Raw genomic sequence first — 25,798 nt, 5'->3', positions numbered from 1 at the left:
GACAAATAAAAAATCCTACTCCCGGCTGTTACTTTGTCTTCAAGACTTTGACGTCTTATTGCGTTTATTTATTCAATTCCTAAAGGGGTCTGCTGGTCTTTATATATGTACACTAACTTCTCTATCCATACAGATCCTGGGCTTTGCTAATTTGCATATTACCAAGTTAACATACGTACTACGAACGAACTTCCGTTTATAACGGAATATTATTATGAACGCACATCCGCCGCCTACAGCGGACCGTTACACTATGAACGCACATCCGCCGCCTACAGCGGACCTTTATGTTAGTGATATGTAACCAAAATATTTTCTTTAGGTTAAAATATCCATCTACCATTTTGTAATCATGTGACTTTCGAATGCCACCCAATGACAAACCGTTATTTAGGTCATATGGTCGGCAACCAATAGTTTACAAAATGGCTGACGAACAAGTTCACACAAAAACATCGCCTTTGTATAAGCATTTTATTAATAACTGAATGCATTTTAATGTGACAAACAGATGAAAGGAGGAATTGAAGCTGTTATGGATGTGAGCATATTTGATCCCTTCAAATTAGTGTGCATTGCCCTTGCCACTGTCAGTTCTTATTCTAAATTATCTTATTCAATAGTCAATTTCACTATTGAAGTATTTTTGTATGAATTTTTCATTTAAAAGTTAGGGGAACCATTATTCATCAGTGCAAAACTTGAAAACTGATTTAGGTACACAGAGATGTCAATGTTCTCAATAAATTTAATAAGGCCTGGCTGCCGGCTAGTCATTCTAAAATGCCGTCCAGGCTTTTTTTTTTATGATGGTTAGTCCAGGCTAACCATCATAAAAAAAAGGCTGGACGGCATTTTAGAATGACTAGGCTGCCGGCTAGATGTACTGTGGTCTAAAATAATAGACGTGGTATATGGGATTCTTTCAATCCCTAACATTGTGAATAATCAAAAATCATAAAAAAAATCTGTCAATGACAATTATTTGGACTAAATGATACCTGCCTGCCGGCCAAAATTGACGGTTCAAATTGCAATTGGGCTGGTTCAAAAATTGACAAAATAAGTGAATTTGAGGTAGAAAAAGTAGTAGCTGGTGGATTACTTTACTATTTGCAATGGTTCAATAGAAACTTAAAAATCCTGGGGTATCGTTAAAAAAGTCTTGATGACAGTTGACAAGTAGTAGGAGTTGTGATATGAAGGATTTTGGGGTTTGGATTCAAACCTCTGCTGGACATAGTCATTTCCTACCCTAGTCATCTTGTACCCTCAAGTTTTGGTCATCCAGTCATTTCATACCCAACCATTCGTCCTTTTCACAAAATTTCTCTTCCTGTATGTTCACAAACATAATGAGGTTACGTAACACTGATTACATGGTTAAGCTATTTTTGCAAGCATTAAAGTTTCAAACATAGAACTATAGGCGACAAACCTTTTATCTGCTTGATTAATGGATCAGTGTTCTTCAGCCTTCAGTAGTGCTGCATGATTCATTGATTATGAGGTAGGAAAAAAAATAATTTAATTATTAATTATTGTTTTCTTAGAATCCCTGAGCATATAATCTATTACCGGGTAAACTCTCCGCGTTCGACCTTGTGAATTTATAAAAATATATATACTTGCCCATTGTTTGGTCACATTTCTAGTTTAGATTTGACTGTTAACATTTAGAATGTTTTTACTCAATCATTTCATTCTGGAATTAGATAGGATTATTATTTGAATCTGGGAAACCTATTTACCCGGGTGGACATGCATGATTGAATTTTTACCCGACCTTGATATTCACTCGCCAATTTGACAGGCGAGTGGATTTGTCAAGGCCTGCTTATTATTCAATTGAATTAGCAGATAGCATTATGAGGTGTTAACTGAGTCTGCACAAGGTGCAAAATTTGAACGATCAGTCAGGTCTAAAGTAATCAAATGCAAAATTCTTTGTGCATTCCTGCTAAGTTGTCATATTTGTTCAAGTTCTTTGATATTTTTGATTTTCTGACTTGACATTTTAATAAATTAAGTAAACTAAATGGGACCACAAATAGTATAATAGTAACAGTTGTAACAAAATGTACTAGAAATTATTGCATTTCTATTTTATCTAAATAACATATACATTTATTATCTGTAATGTTTGGTTAAAATATAAAGTATGTTTAAAATCATAAGGCAGGCACATTCATGAGACACTAAATTAAACATGTAGATAAATGATAAAGTTAACAGAAGCACATTAAAATACAATAAAATAAATGTTCAACACAAAATCACTCTTAGCACACTTGACTTTCAATGAAAATAACATGTTTTTTGCATCTTCTATTATTAATTATCCCCCGCCGAAAGGCGAAGGGGATATTGTAATTGTTGGGCTGTGAGAGTGTGTGTTGTCCAGAGCATAACTTAAAAAGTCTCTATTAATCATGCTGTATCTTTAAAGAAGGTAAAAGTTACATTAATTTTATATGGCAATGATGAACATGATTGTAACATAAGCTCTTTATAGCTTTACAGAGCTGTATCCTTATTTTAGGCTCGAGCTGAGGAACTTTGAATCATGATGGAGGCTCGCTGTGGAGGTTTGCTTTTCACATCGAAGTTTGACTCTGGGAATCTTGCCAGAGTTGAGAAGGCGACTAAAGATGAGGATGATGAAGATTCAGGGGGTCAGTTTGTTAACCTTTTTACATGAATAATGTAGTAATTATTAGCATAGCTTTTTTTAAGGAAACATATGAAGTATTATCATGGCCATTGATGTTGGTGCCATGCCTAAGCTGTAAATTTTGGTCTTATAAATATAAAGCAACTCAAAATATTCACATGATTGAAACTTGATTCCTATGTTACCTATGACACATTTGCATACTTGTATATATATCAGACTCAAAACTTTGTCTTTAGACCAATATAAATGAATTGCTAGATTTTCATCCAAAATATTTTAAATGTTGCTGGGGGGTGACATTTTTTTAATTCTTTCTTAGATGCTGTTTCACTGTTGAACATGTGTTCATGCTCTTTCTTAATGCATAAGGGATAATAAACATGAGTTTCTAGACGTATCACAAACATGATCGTAACAATTCTCCTTTTTACATGTGAATGTTAGAGATCAACATCGTAGGTATGTGTCAACACCAACCCCGTACTGTACTGGACTGTCAATGCAAATACAGACCCTAGTTCAACATTCTTATTTGGGTCAATAAAATTTAAGGGATGGTTAAAATAAGAGGGGTCGGGCCGGGTTGAAAATCTTGCAATTAATTTATAGTATCCTTAGTAATTGATGGTTTTTGAGTTATGCCCTTTTTCATCAACTCTTTAGATATTTGTATTTGAGATGGATGTTGGGGTTTAACTTTTTGCTAATTGCTCTTATCACACAATTTTATTTTGAGCAACTTCAATGAAACAATTACAACATATCCTTTATTTCATTAACCTTTGCTTATTTCATATTTTGTTTTGATATTATTTACAGGACCAAAATATTCCAATGAAGTCAAACCAGACTATGAGTTCAATGTTTGGACAAAACCAGACTGTGCTGGTACAGAGTTTGAAAATGGAAACAGGTAGGTGGAAAGAAGCCATTTACTTAATATTTTTAGCTTAATAAATATTTTTCCTTAATAAATATTTTTCAAATCTAAAGATTGTGATGCCATTGTTTTATCTTTGGCAAGCATCAGCAGTCAAAATTGTATAAAAGTCTTTGGTTTGGTTAAGTTGGCCCATGTATTCAATTTTATTGATTGGTCAATATATATCCAACAATGGATATTTACCAATATAATCATTTAAATGTTCAAACCAGCCTATAGAAAACCTATTGACAACTTTTCCAAGTTTTATACAACTGTATGCAGTTACACTAATATTTGGTACATTCTGAATTTGTGACCTGAAAGATTTGTGAGAATTAAACCTATAGATGCAAGGAGAAAGGTGGGTTTATTTAAGCTAGATTTTGAAATAGTTGAAAGCTGATATGAATCAACCTCAAGTTTGTTTCTTTGGTTGAAACTAGTACTGGTATCCATTTTTGAGAGGCCATGGAAACGTTCCCATTGGGGTCTTATACCCAAGACCTCCTAGCTGAGAGTTGGGCTCCTTTACCACTAGACAACTAAAGTTTGTTTCTAAAGGAATGTCTGTGTCTAATAATATACAGTTTCATATTATATATAGGTTCATTATAGTATGGTTTTCAATTTCTCTGCAAGGGGTTTATGATTATTTGTTTTAAGCTGCTATGAATGCATTACATTACTTTTGATGAATTTAAAAGTTCTACTTTATGTATTTAAAAATATATTGGAGTCAAATTATATAGAAAAAGATCACCAATTTGAACTCTTAATCTATATATTAACCGACTTGACATAGTTATCATTCAATATGATAAATTTATACACAGGTCATGGTTCTACTTTGGAATCCGAGGCTGGAATCCGGGCAGGCTTATCAAGATCAACATTGTGAACATGAACCGACAGGGGAAACTGTACAGTCAGGGTCATTCCCCCATCGTGAAGACAGTGCCAGGCAGGCCACGCTGGGAACGCATCAGAGATAGGCCTACATTTGAGGTAGGAATTAAAGTTAGTGTTTTATCTGGATGTTTTTACCATGACCCTGTGCCACTGAGCTGCCCTTTTGACTGCCAGAAACATGTCATTTTAACTGCTTTTGTGTATTTTATGGTGTGGAGTTGGAAAGCTAATGAACATTTTTACCTTCAAACTTTTACTCTAGTTTCATTAGGTTGATATGAAAATCAGGGATAGGCCCACTTGAGGTCTATTGAGTCATACTAAGTTTGAGGAGTGAATTAATCCCCAGTCAATGTTGAAATTCTTTTTTAGCTGAATATTATAATTAGTTGACATTAAAACTTTTAAAAAATGTATTGCATTAGAGAGTGTCAACTTGCAGTTTCAAATCTGACTCTTACAATTATGAAATGAGGTTGATTTTCACCTGAAGACAGGTTCAATTTTTTGCTGAGTCACTCAGCAGTACTTGCACCAGTCCTAAGGTGAATATCAACCTTATTTTATAACTGTATTTGGGCAGATAGAATTTGATTAGGGTCTATTAGTGTTAGGCTTGCTTTCTTTTAATTGTATGTAAGAAAATTAAAGTTGACCGTTTTTGAACGTCTTAACTTCTTGAATCTTTTCTAAATGCTCAAGCTTGTGATATTTAGGGATTGATCGTGCTTATGCTTCTTGGGAAATTTGCAAGCATGCTCTCAAGCATACAAACAACATGAAAACACAAAAATATGTCATTAATTCTTATATGTACATTTTAAATTAGTATTTATAATGATTTTATATTAGTTAAATCTTTATCAGTTAAGTATTTATTATGAACATATGTTTGTGTAAAAGAATAGGTGATAATTGTTAAACAAATGACATAGCGCTAATCAAACCAGAGTTAAGACTTCAAATTCCCTTGCAGCTCATACAATATTTTAAAGGCCTAGTTTAAGGAATGTTTGGCAAGACAATCCCCTACTGTGCATCTTCTGCCTAATTGCCCCTGATGTAGGGGCCAATTTCCTGTGTATTTGTATATTAGCTCAGGCCATTTAGGGTCCCTTTCTATAATAAAACCTTCAAAACTGCACAGCAGGATACTCAGATCGGAGATCTGATAAGACAATTAGATTAAGATCAATGCACAGAGGTTGAGTACTAAACACGATTTTTTGGGGAGGGGCGGGGGGGTCACTAATAGAAGGATTAGACTAGGCCTTTAAAAAAAGACAAGGCAAATGCTTTTTTCCCCACCTATAAATCTTATTTTCTTTCAGACTGTTGATGGCCAATTCATCCTCAGCTTCACCTATCGGTTCCCAGAATTCCGAGGTGCCACGACGTATTTCACATTCTGCTACCCTTGGTCGTACACAGAGAGCCAGGATGTCCTGCAGGAACTAGACAAAAAATACACGGACTGCAAAAACCTTACATCTGATAGGTAAGCTATCATGCGTTGTCGGTAAAGCACCTATTGAATATATTATGAATTTGACAAAAAAAATGTGTTAATTGAGGTGATATCAGGTTTCAACTGCCTTATATGTATAGTTTATATGTATTGATAATCTTAAGTTTTAGTAAAAAAAATATATATTTGACAGACTTCTTGTAATTCTTTGAATGCAGGAGTGTGCTCATGTGGGTCTTTGTGAGTGCAGAAGGGTGCTACCTAAAAGAAAAGGGTTCAGCACTCTTAAATACGTATTTAGCTGGAAACCTAGTATTTGTTTGTGAACACAATACTTCGCACAAATTAAAATGTCATATTTTTCCTCACTGCGCTTATTCTGGCTGAAGAGGTCACATCTGTATTGTTGTATTCTCATTTGACTTCTTACTTTACTACAGTGCTCCAGACTCTATTTACTACCACCGGGAGCTGCTTTGTCACTCCCTAGACAAGCAGCGTATGGATCTGATCACAATTTCTTCATGTCACGGCCTACTTAACGAGACTGAGCCCCACTTCGACCCCCGTCTCTTCCCAGACAGAAACAGGGAGCATCGATGCAAAAAGTTCAAAGGGAAAAGGGTAATTGCACTCTACTTATTGTTATAGCGAAAGTTTACCACTATGAATATCTTTTATGTGTTTCTGGTGTTGATGTGTAAATTTGACCTGAGAGAATGAGTAAAAACTGGCAACCAGGCTTGTCACCCTACCGCCAATGCAGCATGTCTGAGGGTTAGATTTCTTATTAGTTAACATAAAAAAATTACAAAGAAAAACACATTGTCCGAAAAATATCCCAATTCCCCTCCCCTTAAAAATTAACTAAATCTTTTTTTACTGTCCCAAAATGGGTAATATCCATATTGACTTATATTTTTACAGTACAAACACAAATTCAATTTTCATGAATGTTTCCATATTGCAGGGGTTTTATATGAAAGTAACTTGAAAGCAGACATTGAAGCAAAATGTCATATTTATTCCCAATTTTCAGTAGGGTTCTTGAAATAGCTGGTAAACCCCTTGCCAGAAGTTATCTTCTTCATAAAATGAAAGTAAAACATGTTTCTATAATAAAAAGTTTCGTTTCTGAATGCAAACCTTGGCCCCATTTCAATGAATATCAGAAGGCTTAAGATCATAAATTTTCCAAGTGATACCCCATTATGGGCTTTAACTGCATTCCAATAAAAATATCATCAGAAAATTCATCATATAGATTCTGATGTAACTTTTAGTTGTCCCTGATCACTCTTAAGCAGCATATTGTTTATGACTTAGGTACCTTATTGAAACAGGGAACAGGCTCTTTTACAGAAAGATGTTTAAGTTGACAATATGAAAAGAACCTCTTCTGTGCTTATAACTAATACATCATCATGTTATCACGTGATCAAATCATGTTATCATTTGACCTTAACTTACGGTAGTTCTTTAATATAGATTGATTTATCTGTACAATTTAAATACTGAATTCACATGTGATACTATTTCAGGTGTATCTATTGAGCAGCCGAGTTCATCCAGGAGAGACACCTGCTAGTATAGTCTTCAATGGGTTTCTCGAGTTTTTGCTCAGAGACAACGATCCACGTGCCAAGTCGTTACGCAAACATTTTGTATTTAAGCTAATTCCCATGCTGAATCCCGATGGGGTTACACGGGGCCATTACAGAACTGATCAACGAGGAGTGAATCTGAACAGACTATATTTAGACCCAAGTTTTGAATATCACCCTACCATATATGCTTCCAAGAGTGTCCTTGTGTTCCACCACGTTATGAATAGAGTTACTTCCCTTGAAGACACAGTTGACATTAATGTTCACTTCCCAGGGGGGTTCATATTGTCTAGTCATAATAGCTATAACCTGCTGAAAAATAAGCCCGCTGTTGCTGATAAGGGAAAAACTGGCGATGGTGGTGAAAATAAGAATCAGAACAATCACTCAGAGCGAAGCGTCGGTAGTGCCAGTAGCTCAGTCAGTATTACTAGTAGTGATTCAACAGTAAAAAGTGCTCCGAAGCACAATCATGTTGGCCAAAACCATATGTTGAATAGTAGCCATGGGTCAGGGAGTCATCATGGCCATGCTCCAAAGTCCCTTGTAAGTAATCGTACCCCGAGGTTTACTCCGAGGTATCACAAAGACATGACTCCGAAAGAGACAGAAACCACAGCTCAGTTTCAAAATGGGGAGTTGGATATATACACATTAGAAAACAGCCATAATCAGTATAATGACACAGTATTAACCGCAGAGCATCCAATACCTTCAAAACTCTCAGGCACCCCCAGACACAGCATTACAAAGTCAGAAATGCCAACGAAGCATCATTCTGCGCCAAAAGTTGAGAGGCTTAATCTTGCGGAGCTTAATGAATCTGATAGTGATAACGCTCCGAAACGCGAAAAATCCTTTGTTGGTGAATCCATTAGAATTATTTCCTCGACGTCAAGTTTTGCAAGTTATCTTCCAGAGAAGGAGAGAGTGGACAGTGAATTACGATTGAGATTATCGCAAATGACAATGTCAGACGACATGCGCGGGAGATTATCCAAGGGGTTCAGCACGTTGAGTGAAAATGTGCTTGACTCAGATGATGATGATGACCCCAACACAGAGAATTTAGGAAATGAAGGGTCAGAGGACGAGGGTGATAATGTGCCTGTGTTCACAGGAACAAATGCACCTCATCTAGGTGACCCAAAGTTGCGCGATATCCCTGCATCGGAAAGTGGGATTGCCTTCTTTGTAGATCTACACGGGCATGCTTCAAAGCGTGGATGCTTCATTTATGGCAACTATTTTGAACATGAAGACACACAGGTAAAATCAATCAGAAGCATTTGACTCGCTCCAAAATAAATTAAGTAAAGAAGTTAATTTTTTTTAGGTGAAACAGTGACCCATTTAATTTTCCATTGGGCTTACTGTTTGTATTAGCTAATCTGTCTCCATAATACTATTATAAATTTGATAGCAATAGAGACATAGAATGACATACAGTTGAACACCGTTAATCCGAAGTCTTAGGAACCCATCAAATTACTTCGGAATAGTGGTGTTTCGGATTAACAATTTTCTGCAAATGACAGTGTTCCCGAATTATAGATGACGTGAAATACTAAGTCGTGAAAATTGCAATGTGGGTTAAACGTTACCAATACGATACACTCGGTTTGAGCTATCTTTCGTATGTAAAAATATAACAAAATGACAGCACATGTATGCATGGCACATTGTCAACATAGCACAGTTTATAAAAAGCATGTTTAAATAGCACTGAAATTACATGTTGTTTACTCATTATCGTTCAGTTTAAAGAATGATGTGATGTCTCGCTGAACTCTGTTGATTCCGTTGATGTGTTTCTTTGTCACGTATCCATCAAGGTTAATAATGCGGCGATAGAATCTGATGACATTTTAGAATGATATCAGATTGTGTTAACCAGCAATTATATACTACATCACCGAAATGAATCGCTCATTTTCTGACATCAATGTTTGTTACAGTGCTCAATATCATTCTTTAACAAATGCTAATTGTGCTCCATTTTCACCTCAAGCCGATGCCATAGTGCATTCGCAGTAAGGTGTGAAAAACTATGACACGATCAGGTTCGAATTAAGAATTGATAAATAGGTGTGAAATACCAAATGGGGACTGTAATTTTTACTTCGGAATAGCGATTATTTCGGAATAGCGATTTCGGATTAAAGACCAAAAATTTAGTTAAACAAAGAAGAAGTCAAATCGGGACCGAAAAATAAATTCGAAATAGCGATAATTTCAGATAAATGGTGTTTGGAATAGCGGTGTTCAACTGTCATATTCTGTATTACATAACTGTAAGGCCATAACATACACATAGTTTTCATTCTGGTTATGTCACAGGGACAAGCTTAAGAAGATCTTTTTATCTGTTTTTAGTTAATAGTTACTCACAACGGAAATATTTGTTACTATATGCTTCATCAATTATTTATGAGAAACTGGCATCTTTCAAACAATTTGAAACTTACATTTCACAAAATCAAGTATACACATGCATGTTTAATGGATGATTTTTCCACAAACATATTTTCTAAATGTGCTGCTCAAAATTCATAATATTGTATAGCAGATACATTAAAAGTCTTCCATGTGCGCAGGTGGAGAACATGCTGTTCCCAAAGTGCATCTCAATGAACACTGCACACTTTGACTTCACTGGATGTAACTTTACGGAGAAGAACATGTACACTCGGGACAAGCGAGACGGAATGTCGAAGGAAGGGAGTGGCAGAGTGGCCATATACAAGGCAATCGGCATTACACACAGGTCTGTGGAATTTTAAGGCTATAAAACTTCAGACTGAGAATTTCTCTTGGCTACATTACTGCAGTTACAAAAATGAACATTCTGACAACTCATTTTTTGTTGGAGATTATTATTTGTTCAAGAACTGTTTCCACCTTATTGTCAAGACATTGTTTTGGTCAAATATATTCACAAAAAATATGGCACACATATATTCAATAACTGTACCGGAAGGTAAAGCATATTCCATCACACTGGCTCAAATAATCTAGTTATTTTGAGAATTCAGTTTGGATTAATTAGTGAAATCCATCAGATAGGGAAATATTAAATTAATTGTTGATTTCTTATGATTTAAATAAATGTGTCATAAATGTCCCATCGCGAAAATTGGAGAAAACCAAGAAATCGCGAAAAATGATTATGTGAAATAAAATGCGTCATGAATTTTAAATCTTTGAACCTCTGTATTGATTTGATTTTTACATCCAGTTACACCTTGGAGTGCAACTACAACACAGGGCGGATGGTAAACCCTGTACCTCAGGCGTATGGAGATGATGGTCGGGCTACACCCCCACCCCTGGCAGGCTTTCCACCGAAATACACCATGGCACACTTTGAAGAGGTAACTAATGCATTTATGTAGTGCTGTATATACTTAAAAATCACACTATGACAGAACTAAAATGACCTAGCGATTGACATGGAACCAGGCAAGAAAAAGATTGAGGTGAAACTGAACTACTTCAAAGACTGAGCAAAAAAATTGCCGTTACTTATGAAAATAATTGCTGTATATAATGTGCATACATTCATTGAACTCAAGAACAAAATAGAAAAATTATACACAAATAAAGCTGATGATTTTTGTTTTTACTTCAAAAAGGTGGGGCGAGCGTTAGCTATAGCTGCGATAGACATGTACGACGTCAACCCATGGTCTCGTCTGACCCTGTCAGAACACAACTGCCTGGCCGGGGTGCGGGAATCAGTGAGGCGCTACCTTCGCAGTATACGTGGTGGACCTCGTATCCCAAGAAATCCCACAAAGCCTATGTCTAGGAATAACAGGTAATTTGACAAGTAAGGAGTACAAAATGGTTAGTACTGGAGTATTTAGGGGAATTTGACTGAGTACTCAGTGCTCAAAAGGGTGGTAAATGGTATTCAGAAACAAAAAATCTGACAATATTCAATATGCAGACTCTCAAAATGGTATAATATTTGGTGTTTACACAAGTTTGAGCTGGTATTTAACTGGTATAATAAAAGCTGATGAAATTCAAGTAATGATACAAGAAATTATTGTCAATATTTTAAAATCATGCTCTTATTCTTTGCAGATCTGAATTTAAAAGTGAATGTTACTCTTTCAAGCATTTGTTAATTGTTTATAAGCTGTTTATGGCAAAATGTGTAATGTTACTCAGTTAGGATTATCTTTTTCAGTGTAAGTGGTCTAAATAACCAGAACAACAGCAGGCCCGGTAGATTCGGTGGCAACAATGACAGCTCTGGTCCAGGTCGACAACCATACTCACGAAACAATTCTACAGATTCGAATGCAACGCGTCAGCCATTTTCCCGGAACAGCTCAGTGGAGTCAAACCTGGGGAGTACAGGCAGCGTGGTGGCTCGTTACATGAAGAGGGACTCTGCGAGTCAAGGGCGACGAGAACTGGGCCCTGTCAGAGAGAGTAGGTGGTTTGGTCATAAAATATTTTTTTATATTTTCAAATGTGAGACAGAATCACCAAATCTTGGTAATAGCGTTAATTGTAACAACATCTCAGATGAGAACTGTCAAAAAACAGATTTCTTCAGACTTAAATTCTTTGAGATTTCAACATTTAGCTGCATATAATTATCTGCCATATTGTGTTCTTGTATAAACTCGTCCATAAAAATTTGTGTCAAATTTGGTATATTAGGTATTTAGTTGATGGCCACTATTTCAATAAGTCTTGAAGTCAAATGAACTTTTTGAATACTCAAATATTTTGTTTAGAACTTTGCAAAAAATGTATGTGAATATAATTTTTTAACTTAAGCTTCAAGCTCTCGCCAAAATGTGAACCAGTCGAGACGAAGGCCTGGGTTGAACCAGTCAAGTCAACCTGTGACTCGGTCTGCCCCTCAGGCAACAACATCATCTGGCAACCATCCAGTGAACCTCACCATGACAACTGCGGCCCCGGAGGGGGAGAGGAGCCGACAGTTCTCTGCAGGAAGCATGGCGTCACAGGTCAGCAAGGAGGAGGAAAAAGTGGAACAGCTGAAAAACATGTCCAGTCTGGTAGGTTACAGTATACTGTTCAAACACTGTATCAAGTTTTCTTAGCTTATTTTTTTTGGAAGAAACAAAGTTATTGAAAGGTATCTATTGAGTAAAGGCCCTCGTTCTTGCTGAGGGCTATTCCATTTAAACATATTACCCCGGGGGGAAGGCAGTTTTAAAATAAACCACCCCCCTACAAGGGCAAATTTACCCTTTCGGGGTCCAAATTAGCGAAAAAAAGACACCCTACCATATACTAAGAAAATAATTGCCTTCCCCCCGGGGGTTATGTGTGTTACTGGAATAGCCCTGACATCTTCATTGACATAGAAATACTTGGCCATAACTTTGCTAAATACACAATATTTTAACATTGACAATACACTTGAAAAATATACCCCTTGATTTTCAGAGATAAATGGATGGGCATGCTCTTTTTGGAAATGTATTGTTTCCTGACTTGTTCAGATGTTAAATTTGAATTGATATATTTTTTCATTTTGATTTTGCATTGAAACAGTGTTTGTAGTTTGAGGCACAGGTTACAAGATTTATTTGTCATTTTTAGATTGCACTTTCCAAGAAAAATGGATCCCAAAACAGTCGTATCCCACTACCAACAGGGCGTTATTTCCTGAACCTGTCCCCCACCGATCTTCCCCCTCCACGCACACCAATCACAAACAACCTTCGACCCCAGCCCCCAAAATCTGCTTCCAGTCGTAGAAACACACTAGATCGCTCCCTGCCCCTTGAGTCACCTTCGTCGCATAGGACCTTAACTCCCGTTGGGACCCTTCGGTCCAGTGAGAGGTCAGGAGATCAGGGGAGACAGAAATCGGGAGAGAGGGGGGATGGGCGGGATGTGCTTGATGTATCAAAGGCTAGCGCAACCAGTCTTTCCAGTAATACCTCTACACGACCAGCCATCATAGACGCTAACATGAGTGCTAATGCTGCTACTGCTGAACTGTGAGTACCCGTGGAATGATGCTTGTATATTGATACAGTGCACAAAGTATTAGATTATTTTGTGCTTATTTGTCCTATTTTTAAAATAATCTTGTTTAAGTTAAAAGTTTATTGGCATATCATTTACATAAATGCCAATGGTAATTTTAAACATTTGTAAATCAATTTTTTTTATTCAACTTTTTTTTTACAATTGTTACTTTTAAGAAGTTTGAAATGTGTGAAATAAATTTGTTTTTACATCTTTAGGGAATCTCAAAAGCGTCGTCGTAGGTACACATTTCTGAAGCGCCGAAATTTGCCAAACCCTCCAAACACCGGATCCGGAAAATCCACCGGTTCCGGCAGCATTCGTACAGCAGCTCGACAGGGAAGTAATGCAGACTCAGGCAGTGAAGTCGATAAAGGGATGAAGGCTAAACGCAGGCGGAAAAAATCATCACGAAAAAATCTCTCAATGGCGTCTCCATCATCAGATGAGAGAGATGGTTAGTATATTGGTCTTATGACTTTTATTCTTAAATTTGTACTTGCTTAGCATGTTAACATTTAAAAAAAATGTTTGACAAACTTTTGTTAGATGTAGAAAATCCTTTAATATTTCAAATTAGGTGAACCAAAATATTTATATATGCAAAATGAATATAATTATGTTTAAAGTATTTAATAAAATTATTGCTTTTGAATGAGCATATTTTGTCTTGATCATCAAGAAGCAATTTACAATAAATCAATATGGAAGCATATAAAACACTTTTTGTTTGAAAGATAGCTAAATGTCTATCTTCAAAATACATGTAATAGGAATAATTTCACTGTTTATTATACCCGTCAGTGTTTTATTTCCCACTAAAATCCCCATCCCTGTGGAATATATTGGCATATTGTTGCAAAGATCAGGACTTGAGGTGACTTTATACTTCATGGTTGCGCATTCATTGATTACAAACTTCATGCCTAATAAGTTTCCAGATTTTATTTTTCATGATTTCCCAACAGAACAAGTCACAATTTCATTTTTCACAATTTAATATTTGCAATCTTACACTGAACTTTCACAGTTTAACACTTTATGATTTCCACTTCCCAGTTTTATATTATGTATTGAACTGTGAAATCTTGTGTACGAATATATATATTATGTGAAAATTGGAAGAAAATAAATAAATTCAACTTTGTGTTGAAGTTTCTTATTCCTTTCATAAATTCATCAGTGTTCATCCAAACTTTAAGAAACTCAGTCAGAATATTTCTCTGCATGATATTTAGGACCAGTGTGAATATGTGTCATCTTGGGTCAAATATTTAGTTTGACCACTGTAAATCCTGTCACAAAATGACATTTGTCAAAAGGAAATGTGATTTCTGCATTGACTATTATGTTACATAACAAACAAATAGTGTTTTGTTTTAATGACACAATCATTTACTCTCAAAACAAATTAAACTTGTCTTGTATAATGGATTAATATGCTTCTGATAATAGAGAAACTGTTTTCATAATAATTCAGGCAAATGAATATAGTCACTTTGTCATCTGCTAAGTAACAACTGTTTCAACTGTTTCATTGAAATGGTACATCTACTTATTTTAAATGTTCTGTAGTAGTCAGCTTCATATTAGGACTTTGTCAATTCTAGGAAAAAGACAGTCAAATGATTTACCTAAGTCTGTACCACGCTCCCTGTTTAAGCCAGTCCCAGGTAGGCCACAAGTATATACATGTAGACGCATACATGTATACAGTCAATGTCTGTTTTAATCCTTGTCAAAGCTTTTAAAACTGTCTGGATTTCCATGTATGGTGTACCTTGTATTTTTCCCACAGTGCAGCATTCTTATTTAACTGCTTTGCTTAAGAAAATGACATTATGATATCAGGTAGTTAGAATCTAGGACCTTTTTACATAACTATCCTGAATTATATGTTTTGAAGTAATGAACAGTATGCATTATACCCGTGTTTTGTGTTCTGTTGGACTTTGAGTTACATAAACATTTTAAAGCTAACAATAACAAATCTTATACCCTTATAAAAAGTTTGCGTCTGTTTTCGACCATTTCCTTGTCATTTAAGGCTACCGTATTTAAAATGTGCTGATGTTTCTGGCTAATCTTTTAAATATGCTTTAGACTTTCTCTTATAAAAAATGAATTTATCTGTCTTTCAATTCTCCACTTATCTGCAAATTAATCCTTGTGCTACAAGAGTGTGTGCTTCCCATCTTCTCTATGCAGTTTCTTTAAGGAAAACCTAATTTTGTTTCTGTATTTTTTGGCTTTGTCTGTTTTTCGGAGAAATAAAGTTCAGGTATTGTCATTGCCTTGTTGAAGTTGTCAGCAGTGTCAACCTAAGCTGGCAAAAACTTTTAGAGACATTTAAGTGGAACTTGGTATTAATGTTCCTAGAGACTATATGTACATATGCAGTAAGGCCCATAACTCTGGCTTAATAAGAGTAATGCCCCTTTTTTAACTGAAAAATGACATACGAGTATTGGCATTAGCTCAGCAGCGCTCCTGCTAGTTAATGACAGCATTTATTAAGAATTCAGTCACAATCACAATACAAGTATGATCGCATAATTTAGATTTTTTTCTATAGTTTTATCTCTATTATTTGTCCTTCAAATTCAATGATGAATGTTGAGAATAATTTTGCAAAATAAATGAAGTCAAGGAGAAACATTTAAGTAGACTTGAGCGTGGACCACTGGCATTATGTTTGTATGAAGACAAGTGTCTTTCTATATTTCTGTGCAGTGTTGCTTGAACATGACTGTTTGTTTTAAGTGTGCATTTTGTTAAATGTCTTCAATTTGTTGTGTGCTCAGATGGACATACATAGTGGAAACCTTAATAATTGACTGTTGAGCAATAATGGTTTTCAAACTTTCCTTCTTTGTTTAACTCTCTTCCTTAACAAAGGAAAACCTTGAATTTGATGCTAAAAATATTCACTTGGATATAAAATATACAAGTAGTACTAGTTTATTTCTTGTTACATATAATAGCAGTATACATATATATACATATTTATTTTATATGTTTATGAAAATACATATTTTTTTATGCAGTGACTTTAGACCAAATACAAATAATGGTTTAGTTTCTTCGGCACTGTCACATTCATTATTCCCCCACCCCAACAATCATTGGAGGAAAATTGAATGCATATAAAGGGTGGATATGAAAAGAGCCTGAGAAACAAAACTCTTATTCAACTTGGTCTAATGCAGTAGTTGAAATATATGTCAATAAATATATGTATGTAGTTATGTTGCCATAGCGATGACCTTACACATATATTGCATTGTTGTATTGCACAGTTGACTTTAGTATGATCACGGGTGTGGGCGTGTCTGGGAATGCTGTGACCCTGTCTCCAAGGTAACCTGTCATGTGACAACATGGTAACCTTGACCTTGTGCAGCTTTTACTTTTTCTTGCCCAAATATATCTGACTCACATGGCAGAAATTTTGAGTAACTATCATCTAAAAGCAAACAACTGCTTGAACATTGTCTCTTATTTTGAATAATTTCTATACCTTGGCACTGTGTATTCATGTGATTTCAAAATTAATAAAAGCTGTAAATTAATTGGTAGGCCAGAATAAAATATGATGATTTAAAAAAACAAAGGTGGGGCAGACAATAGTTTTAAAAAAGAAAAAAAAAGTGTGGTATGGTATAATTTTGGCACCTTTTTGCCTGCTTTTTGAGCATTTATTACAGAAGCAATATTTTTTATCAATTTGTTTCTGTCATCCATGAATATTTTTACTGAGAATCAGATTATTTTTGTTCTGGCCTGACTTAAATTTCAGTCTTTGGTTGAAATTTGTCATGATGAGACAGAAATTGTTGCATGGCTGCATGGCTGCTTTATGGTCAAGTAGAAAGAACACTTTGTTGGCATTTAAAAATGTGTGTCGGGCACTTTGTATCTATATATAGCTGCAACATACTTATAGTGGTGTGTTTAGTTACTAAATAACTGAAATGTTATATATATCTTGTATAAAATTAATACAACACTTTTAATAGCAGCTACATAAGGCCAGAAAGAATTTTGTTTTTAGATTCGCAGACTTACTTAAATTTTAACCAACTTTTCATTAATAATATTTATCAAAAAAATTGTTGAGGGCGGGACTTTCAGAGGAGAGTTGCAGACAGAGTCAAGAATCTAAAGATATTTTCTCTGTCCTAATTAAATGGTATGGAATATTTTGTTTTAAAAAATCAAAGTGTTCTTTGAGTTATAACGGCCCTCATTCATCTTACTGCTTTGAATTTTGTTCACCATGTCTTGCAGCTCATGTTTTTGTTCAGTTTCTTTGCAATGTCTATGCATTGTTTTTGCAATTTTTTTTCAAGTTTTATATGTTAATAATATTTTGTTCATTTTTTTTAGAAGCTGATCAGACACTTTATTACCGGTACCATTTGGTTGTTTGTTATAAATGCTGACAAGAGATATATTGTTCCTTTTTTTTGCTACAAGAATTGGGAAGGGGTTATCAGAGAAAAATTTGCATTAAATTATTTCAATAGCTAAAAGGAGCATGAGATGTTGAAAAGAAAAAACTAGTATGTTGTCGACTGAATGCAAGAACTCTATAAATGCTTCTGTTTTTATAGCAGTTATTGAGTTTTTACAATATGTTGACGATATATTGAGGCTCATTTTCTGCCTTACAAATATATCCAAACAACAGGACTTAGGTTTAAAGTGAGCATTGTGAACATTACAATTATATATGAGAAAGAATGTGCGGTTTTGAAGCAAATTTGTGTGAACAGCATGTGATGGTATGATTGTGTATGTTTTCTGTTTGGCAGGCACTGACAGGTAGAAGGGTGGCTATGCTGTTGCTCTAGCTTTGTCTTTCATATCACAGATGCATAACATGTCTTTATATTTGTTGTTGTAATTCTCTAGGCAACTGTGTTTCACACTACTACATATCTTAACTTTCAGACATTGATACATACACATTACTAAAGTCATGCTATGACTCTTTTCTAAGGCATCTCATTTACTGGAACCCCATATTTCCCATCCATTGGTTTCAATGTTAATTTGAGAGGACAATACAATATGAGGAATGGAAAATGTAACTTTGATTTTTTGGGTAAAATTTACCCATCTGTTATTTCTTTATCTTTTATTAAAGTATTGCTAGTTCAATGTTACTTTTTAGCTTAAATCCAGAAGATTCCAAATATATATCATTGAAATTGATTTAGCAACATTTTGCGTAAGATTTGCAATAGATTTTTTAGAAAAAATATAGATATGTTTTCAATTGTTATTTTTCATGCATAGAGCTCAAAAAATGTAAATTATGTTGTAGTATTATTAATTAAAACTGTTGGTTTGGCTTTTTAGTTACAGTGCCATACCGGTACAAGCTATGTATGTATACATTTATTGAAACGGATTCTACGTAGGCAAATTAATTTTGTAGGATTTTTAGTTGCCTGGCTTATGGATTTTATTTTATTTTATACCAGAAATAGTTCCTTTCTAGAAATAAAAGTGTACCGGTACCCTTTAAATACCCTTGAAATATCTAGTAAAAATATGTCCCAATGTATATCCCATATTCATTTCTGACTTTTGGTTTAGTTTTTTAACCTGTTAATGGAAAGGCATTTAGTATATCATCCTACCAACATATTGGAAACTATCCAGCATTTTGTATACATTTTTGGTATTGGTATTTGGTGATAATTTTCCAAATAATACTGCTATCTTTCACTGAAATTAGCACACTAATGAGAACATAATTACAGTAAGACGATTGGTGTCAGAATTAAAATCTGTTTAAACCCTTGATTAGCTTGTCTGTTTTTCCAAGCAGAAATGTCAAGGTTATTGCCTTTGTCTTGTTGGCTTGCATGAACCTTGACCACAACCAAATCACAGTGACTTGAAGGGAATGTGCTGAATTTTGACCTCTAAAAAAATTAGTGAAATTTTACCTAAAATAACCCAAAATATATTTTTTTTTCTTCAGATTCATCAAAGGGGTCACTCATACCAACTATCTAGCATAAATAACTATGAATTACGGCACTTTTACAAAGTCAGAAAATCTCGATTTGTCTAAATAGAACCAAATAACTGTCAGTGATATTCAAATGAAACTTGGTACACATATTGACAGAGAAAATATGCACAAGCATAGCAAGGCCTACAACTGGATATTTAAATGTTGAGTTACGCCCCTTTTTGACTGAAATATAACAGACCAATGTTGGTTATATATACACCAGGGTCTCTTGTTTTCACCTTAGTTTGTTTGCTCTCTGGAACCTTTCTGTTTATAGGGGTGTTGGGACACTTTCTTAAAAAAATAAGGTCAGATTTCATTCAATTTTGCTTAAATATAAATTTTAAGATTCAAATAATTTTGCAGTTACAACAACATTTCTGTTTGCTGAAAACCCTTTTGCACAATTTACTAATGAAGAAATCATTATTTTTTTGGCACAGCATTTTGTTATAGTATTTTATCTTAATGCACATGCAGAACCCAAGAAGTTGCTATTTGTCATAATTTATTCAGCATCATTTTGTTTCTCTTTCCTTTTTCAGCACCACTCAACAGTTCACAATTCTAGCGTGTGTGTTCAAGATTGGCTTATGTTTAGTTGCCATGACTCACGGCAGTATCATTTTTTGCATGCTTATAAAGAAAGCGTATGCTAGAGAATTAAAAAATAAGCTGCGATTTAATGCAATGAACAGTATAATATTTGTTTTTAAAAATAATTGTTAATATTTGTTTTTAAAAATAATTTTAATGTCAAAATTGCTCTTTTGCTCAGTGATAAAGAGGTCAACATAGATTTTGTTATGGATTGGATATATTTGAAGTAACATGCATTGATTTTTCTCATATATATTTATTATAAGCAATGATAATTATTCCTTTATTTGCGTTGTTAACCAGTCTGTCTCAAATTGTTTAAGCGTCATAGGCCAATTTGGCTTCTGGAATAGCAAAAATCATTGGTCCAAAGCTAAATCTCAATGCCAAAATGGCTTTTTAATATACAACTCCAAAAGAAGGAACTGAACCATTTGGCCTGTAGTACTGAAATTTCATAACATCCGGAAAATATTCTACCAACGTTGGGCCTGTCCCAGGACATTTTGAGCACACTGGAAATAACAAGAATTGCATGTGTGTAAATACAAGCAAAGCAAATAAGTTCTGGAAATGATAATAACCAGTTTTTATTACATTGTCATGTTTGTGCTCTGTGTGTTTCAGACACGCCGGATTTAGCGGGGATGTCAGCGCGGTCTCAAATCAGCGACCCCATCGCCAACTGCCAGCCACACCCAGTAATTATAGACAGTCTGCACTCAGAGTATGTACATACTGTTGTGTCTTCGTTGTTGGGACATCCAAGCATAGCATAGGTCTGAAAAAGAGCCTTCTGAAATAACAAATTATTTTAGCGCCATTATGAAGACATTAATTACTCTTGAGTCTATTCTCTAAATAGAAACCAGTATCATAGACACAGTGTAAATAGGGTTTTGCCAGTTTCTGAGAAGAACAGGGTGCTGCAGAAAAGGGACAGGGTGCAAAGGGAGAAAAGGGCACATTGCTACGGGATGTGAAGAACAGAAAATGTTAGACGTTTAATGAAAGTAATATTAGATTTCAACTGCCAAATATGTACAGTTTGTGTATGTGATCATATTGCATTTATCATTGTCGCAATGCATCATTTCTTCCGGCTGAAGTGTTTTTAAAATATGCTTCAAGTTTTTGTTTACAAATGTCAGTTTTTTTGTCATAAACAATTAAATTGAATCATTAATTAAGTCATTGATGACATTACTTTCAAAGCTCTACAACAAATATGTTGCTGCTGATTTATTTTAATTTGATGTGAATTTAAAGGCTTGCTTACAATTTTTTTTAATTGATTCTGGAAAGATTTTTCTTTCGAGCTGCATGGAACCTCCGACAAACTCCACACTCTGTGGATGTTTATTTTCTATATTCACAGGCGTATTATCATTTTCAGAACGGCTCCGGTGTGGTAAACCTGGAAACATATCTCCGTGGAGCTGCAGGGAACATCCGGCCAACTCCACGATCTGCGGATGTCAACCTTAACAAACTGTCCATATTTTGGTCTGAGTACTAAACACTAGAGAAAGGCCTCTAGGACAGTCGTAATTACTGAGTACTGACATCCCTGTTATATTAACCATAGAGGATGATGGGGAGGACATCTTGAAGTACTAACAAAGGAATATGGTCAGAAAAGTGATTTGTATCCATAGTCTTAGATTTTGAAGTGCTTGTTTATGTTTTGACTTTAATCCAAGAAAGTTTTACTTCCAAAACAAAAACTGTGATCTTTAGTTATGCTCTGCAAAAAACTGTCCTAAAATGCATTGTGAATTATATGTTTTAAAGCAGTGATATTGAATCCTAAAGGATATTATTTATTTGTTTGGAAATAAAGCAACATTCTGTTTCTAAATTGACAGGTATATTTGTCTTTTATCCTAGAAAGACAAGTTTCTGAACAATATTTGACAGATATGTTTCGTTTCTAGTGCAAATTTCTCTACTCTTTGATCTGTTGTTCTATCCTAGATCTGTTTCTTGTAAAATTATTGTACTGTGCCATTTTATTTTATTGTATGTTTTATATTTCTGCAAAAGCCTGAAACACGACATGCATTCAAAGTGAAAGAAATACCTTTCTATTTGTTTTGACTCTGTCCTCCAGTACATTTGTGTATGTAACCACATGTTACAATTTAAAAGCCAATTAACATTTATGTCCAGACTTGTTTTAAGATGTTTTTTAGTCTATTTTTGAATAAATCAGTTGTTTTAACTAAAGTTTACTTGTGTTTTAAAATGAATATATAAGTACAATTTTCAGGTGAATTAAGTACAGTTAAATGCAGCAATCGATTGGAATTTAAAAAAAAAGTCTTTAAGATGTTTTTATCACACTTTTATTGTATTTATACCAGTCCTGAAAGAGGTGTGTCAGATATATCATTTAAGCATGTTCCATGTTTTAACTTGTCTGTTTTGCATTGAAAAAAAATCCAGGCAATGTCATGCAATTCCGGCATATTTTGTTTCTGAGTTGGCAGAATTTTGCAAAAGATTTGCCATATCTTGAAAACTGTTGAAGATATTTGTATGAAACTTATCAGACATGTTACCAATGACTTTATGAACTCTTTGAACAACTGTAGAAAAAATGATAAGCATATTTATATATAATTTATATAATATTTATATATATAGTTGTGGTGCTCTGGTAAATCCTGTATTTTTTCTAACTGCATTCAATGTTTATTATTGCACATTAATTATCAAGCACTTTGAATTTGTCAAAAAACCCAGTTAGTATTAATTAACTATTTTTATATGTTTATAACAATTATGGTAAATCAAACAAGTGATTATTAATATGGAAAACATGTTTATCAATTTTAAGTACAGTTTAAATTTCTTGGAAGATGTTATTATGATTTATGAATAATATTTCAATGGCTTCGTATAACTTAATACTGTTAGTCAGTGAAACAAGTTGCAGGTGATATCTTTCAAAAGTAAATAGTATTCAGTCGGTATTAATCTAGAATGTTTGCATGTTTATTTATGTGTGTGTTTGTTTTGAAGTAAATCTATTGTGATATTAATGTTATTTATTTGTGTACTTTTAAGACATTGTGAAAGTGCCAATTGTAGAAAAACAATTTGGCCAGAGAAAAATATTTATATATGCCCGTTCTACATGCATGTTGATAGAACGGGATGTTTATAGTTGTACCTGTGGCATGCCTGATGTCTACTCATCACCAAATTTGGTCAGAATGTGTATTGGCAGAATATCTTTCTTTGATTTGATAACTTGCCAACCTTGCTCAGAGTCATGACCATTTGAATCAGCAAAAACTGTATGGACAGTGTCTGTTCTCGAATGTTGGCTTAACTTACAACCACTTATCACCAAACTTGGTGTCCTAGAATTAAGCAATTGTAATCTGTGATAGTTGGCGCTCTTGTTTATCAAATAGTTAAAATATAATCGGTCATCCTGCCCCATATTATTTTAGAAATCCAGAAGTGAATATGACATAGTTCATTTCTGGCCTTTAACTGTGTCACGGACCTATAAACCATGGATTGGCAACTCTCCTCTGTGTTAATGCGATTAGCTTAAAATCACGCGTGCAGCGCGATTTAATTCCGATATCTTATCGTGTGGTCGTTTTCGAGACGTCCCACATCAGCCGAATATATGCATGTAGGAAAACTTTAATTAAAACTAAATATAAATTAGACACTCTACAAACATATTACATGCGACATGTCGATTGGTGTTAATAATAATTATTAGCAGAGCTGACGGAAATAACCGAAGAACGCCGTTATTCACCGATCGGAGATTCGGCGGAATTTTCCGATATTTGCCGAGCGCGCTCTAAGGATTATGGGTAAATTATTATTACTTATCATTTCACCGATATCGGGCAGTTGCCAATCCATGGTTTATAGGTCCGTGACTGTGTTAACATATTCCATGGATGAATTTTAATTCATGTATGCCTAAAACAAGATGCTAATATTTATTGATTTTAATATTCCTTGTAAACTTTAATCGACCATCTATGATGTTTTTTTTTATTTTCATATGGTAAACATGTGAGTACTTTGAAGGTCACTTGTTTTCTATCAACGAAAATGTTAAATGTATAGAACTTGTATTTAAAGGCTAGCTTACTTTTAGTTGTAGTATGTGTAATTGTTTTACGGTATTATTTTGTAGTTTTGCTGGCATTGAGTGATTATATTAGACCATTTATTTATATTGGTTATTATATATGTTTATTTGTATCTGTGATAGATTAACTTTGACTTTTAAAATGATTTTTCTCATTTCATATCTTTTGCATATTTTGTTAATTACTTTGTTAACAATTCATGTTGAAGAAGTAGCGTTATGGGGTTATAAGTATTTTATCATAGTATGTTCATCCCATAGAAGAAGAAATGTAGTTGTCTTTATAGTTGATGATAGTAAGTCAGAGAAAAATATTAAAAGATTCTCAATCTTACCTCTCCTGTCAGAAAAAATCTAACCCCAACATTTTTATTAGATGATATACTCAGTTGTGAAAATGGTTGCCCAATGCCAAAATTGTGCCAATATTTAAACGTTCCACAGGCTCTTAAAAAGAAGGCTTTTCTTAAAGAAATGAAATAAAGCCATCCTCACAAAAAACATTTCTCCAGCTTGCTTTATGCCAGATCTGTCAAATTTGAAATAACTTTACTTCTGGTAGCATAATTTCTTTGGTAAGAAATCGGATTTGAGACTTAATTATAGTAATTTTGCAAGTGTTATTTTGAAGATGACCATCATTATCTCTGATTGTCAGTGTTCATTTCACTAGTTACTTGTAGTGTTCTTTGACATGCATTTTAAAGCTTTACTTTGTGTCTTGTTTTTACATGCTGACTGTTCGTAAAGCATTATATATGGTTACTAAGCTATCATTTTCAAGTATTTTGACTTCCATTTTAGCATTAATAAAATGAAATAGTTATCTGTGATAATACATGCAAACATATCATTTTATGATATACATATGATATTTGATCGTTTTTATCTTCGCATACTCTTTCAATAACCTACTGTTCTTTTGTATGTGTACCAGTGTGAGGACTTTAACACAACTGTATATTACAGTAGCATAGTTATGATCTATATGTTGAATGTCTATCAAATAAAATGTTAAAGATGTCAGCAGATGTGGTTTTATTCATTCTTCATGCTCCTCTGGGAATATTTGGCACATTGGACCTTTGTATCTTTGTCCCATGTTGAAGGGACTATTTCATGGTTTTTAAAATGCACTATTTTGGGGGGAAAATAAACGAAAATGAAGTGTGGCAAATTATTAAAAAAAGTTTCAAAACTAAGATACTGATGGTCGTAACCCTTCAACAAATGTTGATATATGCTCCAATATTGTTCTTGAAGTCCACGATTTTGCAACCGTTAATAACGTGATTTAGCAAACAGACTGGAGGGTTATTGGTTGATTTATCAGGTGAGTCACTAATTTATGTACTTGTCTTTGCTGGCAAGTGGATATGGTATGTAGTTGTCCAGTTTTTCTTGAATGTACTGATG

General features: G+C 34.4%; 1 protein-coding gene across 8 annotated transcripts; it reads left to right on the top strand.

Annotated features, from left to right (window-relative positions):
* Window positions 1-406: 406 nt before the first annotated feature.
* On the top strand, window positions 407-25,408 carry LOC128214147 (cytosolic carboxypeptidase-like protein 5). 8 transcript variants are annotated; one of them, XM_052920436.1, is made up of 19 exons: window positions 407-541; window positions 2,543-2,675; window positions 3,497-3,590; window positions 4,436-4,607; window positions 5,843-6,009; window positions 6,420-6,603; window positions 7,521-8,855; window positions 10,184-10,353; window positions 10,825-10,960; window positions 11,222-11,406; window positions 11,785-12,032; window positions 12,387-12,631; window positions 13,182-13,585; window positions 13,835-14,073; window positions 15,227-15,289; window positions 16,916-16,976; window positions 18,984-19,010; window positions 20,878-20,977; window positions 21,647-25,408. In XM_052920436.1, exons 2-19 carry the CDS (start codon window positions 2,567-2,569, stop codon window positions 21,767-21,769), a joined length of 4,062 nt encoding a protein of 1,353 aa, XP_052776396.1. In that variant the 5' UTR covers window positions 407-541; window positions 2,543-2,566; the 3' UTR covers window positions 21,770-25,408. The 8 variants fall into 8 exon arrangements, with proteins under 8 accessions (XP_052776396.1, XP_052776399.1, XP_052776397.1 ...); XM_052920439.1 differs by lacking the exon at window positions 16,916-16,976; XM_052920437.1 differs by lacking the exon at window positions 18,984-19,010.
* Window positions 25,409-25,798: the final 390 nt, after the last annotated feature.

Source organism: Mya arenaria, chromosome 13 (genome assembly GCF_026914265.1).
Source record: "Mya arenaria isolate MELC-2E11 chromosome 13, ASM2691426v1".
NCBI classification, from domain to species: domain Eukaryota; kingdom Metazoa; phylum Mollusca; class Bivalvia; order Myida; family Myidae; genus Mya; species Mya arenaria.
This window is presented reverse-complemented; position numbering and strand designations above follow the sequence as displayed.

Coding starts and splice junctions, on each gene's coding strand:
- LOC128214147 (XM_052920436.1), top strand. CDS start 2,567: ATGATGGAGGCTCGCTGTGGAGGTTTGCTTTTCACATCGAAGTTTGAC. Junction 6,604..7,520: donor AAAAGTTCAAAGGGAAAAGG/GTAATTGCACTC, acceptor ATACTATTTCAG/GTGTATCTATTGAGCAGCCG. Junction 11,407..11,784: donor CCTATGTCTAGGAATAACAG/GTAATTTGACAA, acceptor TATCTTTTTCAG/TGTAAGTGGTCTAAATAACC.